The 6,000-nt window shown below is 40.6% G+C and overlaps 1 protein-coding gene across 4 annotated transcripts in view; it reads left to right on the top strand.

Moving 5' to 3' along the window:
* Positions 1 to 5,223, top strand: part of ST8SIA5 (ST8 alpha-N-acetyl-neuraminide alpha-2,8-sialyltransferase 5) — a 42,802-nt gene extending 37,579 nt beyond the window's left edge. For all 4 annotated transcript variants that reach the window (XM_058826248.1, XM_058826250.1, XM_058826249.1 and 1 more), the window contains 2 exons: positions 1,130 to 1,222; positions 2,194 to 5,223. In XM_058826248.1, coding sequence (XP_058682231.1) covers positions 1,130 to 1,222; positions 2,194 to 2,656 — 556 coding nt within the window. In that variant the 3' untranslated portion in view covers positions 2,657 to 5,223. The remainder of the gene's footprint in view (positions 1 to 1,129; positions 1,223 to 2,193) is intronic.
* Positions 5,224 to 6,000: the final 777 nt, after the last annotated feature.

Consider the following 6,000-nt stretch of genomic DNA (forward strand, 5'->3'; position numbering starts at 1 on the left):
GTGCACTCTTCTGCTCCCCAAACTGTCCTCTGTCTTTGACTGAGATATTATCCTGACAGCTGAACTGTGGTATTGTGAAAACAGTAAGCATCTCTTATCCTAAATACCATCACAGTTTGCTCCCTGTCTTGCTCACCCCTGTTCTTCAGAAGTATGGACAACTTTGAGAATTAGGCACAGCAGTATTTTTGATATGTTCCATTCTTGACAGTGATGGTCTTCATGGAGGCTTGCAGATCACTTCAAAAAGCTTTCAAAATGTTACTCTGTGCCTAACTCGAGCTTAAACTGAGTTTAAAACCAGTTTCCAGGCCACATGTTTTATCCCTGAAAGCACATGGTGATGTTTTTCCTCAGCTGGATTTCCTTTGGAAGCAAAGACAGTGTGGTAGCTTGTGAGTGTGAGTTTCAGTAACTTCAGCATCTCTTGAGGGATGCTCTAAATTTTGTGAGATGCTGTATCTAGGACAAGGCCAAGGTGAATGGAGGTTGGGCAAAGTCAGGGCTTGCAAATCTCTCCAGTTTGCTTCCAATAACTTTGATGTCCTGTGGTGAACTTGTAGAGTCAGAATTGCTGCTATTATTGCCGTGTTGGGAAATGCTTATAAATGGAAAAGGAAACGAAGCAGATAGTTTGGGATTAATTAGGTCTGGATTGATTTGTCTCTTGTGGAACATTTCCCCTAAATTCTCCTGGGTATAAACCAAAACATCTTAAAGGCAGTGTTTTAGATATAGTTTATTAATTATTGAATACATCTCAGCTACTGCAGAGCAATCCTTTGATTTCACGGGCTGATTGGCCTTGGAGCTTCAAACCATTTTACATCCTAAACTGCCAGAGTAAATAGGTAAATTGCTATTTAGGAGGCAAAATGAGCATTGGCTACACCTGCAAAGAGGGGTCATCTCTCACTGGTGAGGGAACAAGAGAGGTCTTTGCACAGCCCTCAAGAATTTGTTAGATTATTGCATAGTTTGGGCATCAGCGTGCTTTGATACAATTTTAAATTCTCACTCTGTTTGTAGATTTGTCGCTTGACAGAAATGCTTAAATAAATTATATTTTCTAGTCCTGAAAGGGTGAAAGGAAATTTTTAACTTTTTTACTAATTTCTCTCTTTTATAGATGCAATTTGCCTCCTATATCTGAGAAATACTTCATGGACGTTGGGGTGAAGACAGATGTCGTGACTGTCAATCCCAGTATAATCACTGAGAGGTTATTTCTGGATTTTTTTTATTATTTCCATTTCTCTTGATTTCCCAAATTTACCTTTAACTTCATTCTGTTACACAATATTTTTTCCCAAATCCTACTTTATACCATCACTATGAATCATACATTTCATCCTGAATTGAATAAGTAACAAGTTGTAGAAATGTGTTAAACACTTAAACCTGCACTTTGGTGATAGAAAATGGAAAGGCAGTGAGCTAAAATTGAAATAACTGATCCATCCTTCCACTGCTCTGCTTGCAAGTCCCAGTCAAATGTCTTAGAAACATTCAGGGTGAAAGAAACTGGATCCCACCTGAAATGCTGAAGTCATAGAATCAGAGTCATAAACACTGGAAAATTAAGATCATGAAGTAAATAAAGTAGCACAAATTGTCACGTTTTAAAGAAATGTCAGTGAAACTTTACTGTAGACAAGACTGCCTAGGTGATTTTAATTTTGAATTTGTTAATGTCCCAATGCTACCTTGTGACGTATCTGGGACCATGACTGCTTTCCTTTTTTGATGGGGGAATATGTTTCTTTTCTCAAGCAACATAAAATAATTTCTTTGATTTTGGATTTCTATTAAAAATGTTAAACTTAGATATTTTAAATGCTAGCTTTGGTGCTCGGCACTTCTTTATACAGCTCTGCACTGCATGGTGCACTGCGTAGTGTGGAAAAATTACATACTTCTAATAATACCATGAGAACTGAGACATGATCAGAAATGCCCACAAGGTTATTGTGAATTTTTTTATGGCCTGAATTTTCAATCTACATTTCATGCTGATGCTGTAGCTACAAATCTAAGTACATTCCCGTTGATAACTGAAGCATCATCTCAATTATTATTATCTCAATAATTATTATCTCAATTGCTCCATGTCAGCAATATCTCAATAAAAGCCCATTGGGGGTTTTCTTGCTGGGAATGGGCTGACCACCCCTCGCACCCTCTCTCCTTCAGATTCCACAAGCTGGAGAAGTGGAGGAAGCCCTTCTACGACGTGCTCCAGGTGTACGAGAACGCGTCCGTGCTGCTGCCGGCCTTCTACAACACGCGCAACACGGACGTGTCCATCCGGGTCAAGTACGTCCTGGACGACTTCGAGTCCCAGCAGGCTGTTTATTACTTCCACCCCCAGTATCTCATCAACGTCTCGCGCTACTGGCTCGGCCAGGGCGTGCGGGCCAAGCGGGTCAGCACCGGGCTGATCCTGGTGACTGCGGCCATGGAGCTCTGCCAGGAGGTGCACCTCTTCGGCTTCTGGGCCTTCCCCATGAACCCCTCAGGGATTTTTATAACTCACCACTACTACGACAACGTGAAGCCTCGCCCCGGCTTCCACGCCATGCCCTCGGAAATATTCAATTTCCTCCACATGCACAGCAAGGGGATCCTGCGGGTTCACACGGGGACCTGCAGCTGACAGGGACACTGAGAAGGTGTGGCGGGAGCTCGATGGCCTGTGTAAGGTGTAGGAGGTTTTGTTACACCCCGAGATTATGCAATAATTGTTTGATATAAATTTCCTCAAGGCATAGAATCCCATAAGATCTAGGACACCAGCATCTTTCCTGCTAGCAGAGTTGGGTCCATAACAGTGTAGGAGAAGCAAAACTCCCGTGCCCCAGGGTACACGCTGTCCTAGAAAGCAAATCGGATTAGAAGCACATTTACAATACATTTAGGGATAAATAGAGCACATTAATATATTTACCATTTCACTATGGAGAAAAGCACCAAACTTTTGAGGAAAAACAGTGGTGGAGAATTTTAGCATAGACTGTATGACTTTACATAGGTTTCTGAATCGAGTACCTTGGGGTATTGCCAGATTTTATTGAACACTCTGTTCTCTGGCCTTTAGGTTTTTGAAAATACTCTTTAGCATTATAGCTTAATGGGGATATATAACTTAAAATCTTTATTCTGTAATGTCACAAAGTGTTGATCAAAAATAGCAGATAGATGCGTTAGGAATAAACAAAATCACTTTATGAATTTTTTCAGTCAGGATAGAACAGAACATTGAACTCCCATTCACAGCATCAGGTAACTGTGTGAATTGTGTTGCGATATTGTTTTAGAGATTATTTCTTCTTCCTTCTTGCATCTTGCATTTCTGTTCTCCTCTGCTGATTGTGCTTCCTTTCTCCTTGTCTGTGATGCTTTCCTTCTGGCTAACACATGGCAATGTGTGCACTTCCTCCTACAGCCACCATCTCAGCATCACATTGGAGTCCTTGCTGAAGAAGCAAGCTCCTTCACAAGGTTTTCTTGAGATGAAGAGCAAGGGGATTACATGGTTATATTTTACAAGTTGATTTTTTGGTTCAGCATAAGATAGGAGAAAAACCCGTTTCCTCATTGACTTTTATTGAAGACTTTGTAAAAGTACCTGAATGTTGATTCTCTGTTGTGCAGGTGGGGTTAACACTTTCAGGTATCTGTAATAAGTTGATGTCAGGAAATGAAGTTAAAATTCAGAGAAGTTATTTTGTGGCTTAGATTATGATGCTTATTTTAAAATAATGCATCTTGAGACATCAAATGTCTTAACGTGGTGTTTTAGTATATTGAGAATGTTATTAGGATAGTAAAAGGGCTGGTGGTATATTCTTTAAATGTCATCAGTGTAGCTCTGTGAGGTATGCCAAAGCTAATTTTTCACCTGTTACAGCTGCCAAAATCCTGAAGCAGAAAAGATGCCATAAGCTGCTGGAGTTTATTTTATTGTAGTAGGCCACCGGTATGTGCCCCTTCATACTGGTATGGCTGCATACACAGGGGGTGAGGTTTGCTGTTTCAGCTGTGCTGGCATAGTTAAATGAACAGAGTTTCCCTGTCTAAGTTCTTAGTCTGAAGCACTAGGGCTGTTGCCTTGTCTTGTCTTATGTAGATTACAAGATCTTTGATCAAGGATTTGAAGTTTAAATTTCTGTATGAGGGATATCTTTTTTTTGCGCTGCCGGGAGAGGGTTTAAATCCAAATGTGGACTTGGATTTTGATTTTACAATGCATGAATGCACAAAGCTTCTTTTAAAAGCGTCTGTGCTGTGCTAAGAGCTGTGCAACTTGCTCACACTACAGATAAAATGATCACAAAGAAAGTGAAAGCACGATGGTCACCATTTCAAAAGTCCCTGCTGGCCAGCAGTAACCTGGCTGGTGTGTGAGAGTGTATTTAATTTACACTAGACTCCCAAGGTCTGATTGCCTTAGAAGTAACCCATATCCTTGATGAAGGTGTCAGAACTCACCTGGGAAGCACCAGCCAGGGGCAGGTGAAGGACCAGTGCTTAAGCTTAATATATTATTTGTGGTGTTGTGTTTTAGGTCTTAGAGTTACACTGTGTGTTATTGAGCACCCCCTCGTATTGTCTACCTGTGAAATAGGCAGCACACCCAAAAACCTGCAGGTGAAATGGTTTCCTTGATTCAATATGCAAAAGAGATCTTTGTCTTTGCTGTGTTCTGTAAATTTGTGTGCAAAGGGCTTTGACAATGAAGTGCTGTGATGAAAGTGCTTTTTAGAGAGCAATGTGACACTGCAGGTTGGCCGTCTCGCTGTGCATTAAGTTTTATGATAACATTAATGACACTGAAGCTGGTACTTAGAGCCCTTACTCCTTACTCTGCCTGAGTTTGGGACTAGTAGTGACTTCAGGTTTGCTTTGCTGCTGCTGCTCTGCTAAGGTTACCCTCTTTAGTAAGAGATAGTTCTTTACTATGGTGATTGAAGTGAACAAAATCAACTGAAAGGAGTTTGAGACGTTGCAAAAGGCACTTCAAAAAAGATGGGAAAGCACTTGAGAAGCATCCATATGTTGACAGAAATAGTGCAAATCCCTCTTTTTAGTTGCAAGAAATCCTTTTGGACAGACAAAAGGATAAGCAAAACTGCATTTACAGTTAATCTGTAATTACAGGGTCACAGACATTTCCTTTCCATTGTTTGCTTCATGTAGATGAGCAATGTAAATTCACTGTAATAAGTGCAGTCTTACTGTGTTTAGATTTTGATTGCTTATAAATCTATAGCTACTATATTTTTTTAATGATTTTAAGAAGTGTGTGCAGGATACTTGCACGTATACACCAAAGGCCCAATCTTGCCACATTTATCTGAAAAGAGCCCCCGTTCAGGTGGGTGGGTATTTTATTTGTGTAGGGACTGCAGAAACAGGCCCAGATATTTCTGTGAAGGTGTACATAGGTGTACATTTAGATATAAGGAGGGATTCACAAGCCAGAAAGATGATTAATGAAATATATATAAAATAGTCCTTGAGATGAAGTGCATATCGCAGCATGCTCACTTTCTGATTCCTTTTTCAGGTTTTGCTCAAAAAATGATTGCAAAGCTATGGCATTTGTCAGAAATGCCATATGCAGAAGGGCTTTTGCAGAAAGAAGGGCCCTCCTTGTTTTCTGCCATCATTCTTTTGTGTGTAAAGCATAAGAAAATATTCTTTTGACTGAGTCAAGCATTTGTCTGAGTTTGGGGCTGTTTTTGTTTTCCCTTCTCCCATTCAGTCAAAGCTCCAAATATCCAATCTTAGCCTTTGAACAACTGGATACTTGACTGATAAGAAGTGTGTTTTTGCTGCTGTCAGGTGTGTTTGCTGCAAGTAAAGGATGTCTGTAGCACTTTGTGCTTTGCCAGAGAAAAGGCTTCAGGCTGCAGAGAAATGCCCCCCACCAATAATTCTGATCTGTCCATGAAGAAAGGCTGTCAGCTGTCTGGTACCACATCCTGAGCTTGGGCT

This window comes from Poecile atricapillus, chromosome Z, assembly GCF_030490865.1.
Source record: "Poecile atricapillus isolate bPoeAtr1 chromosome Z, bPoeAtr1.hap1, whole genome shotgun sequence".
In the NCBI taxonomy this organism is placed as follows: domain Eukaryota; kingdom Metazoa; phylum Chordata; class Aves; order Passeriformes; family Paridae; genus Poecile; species Poecile atricapillus.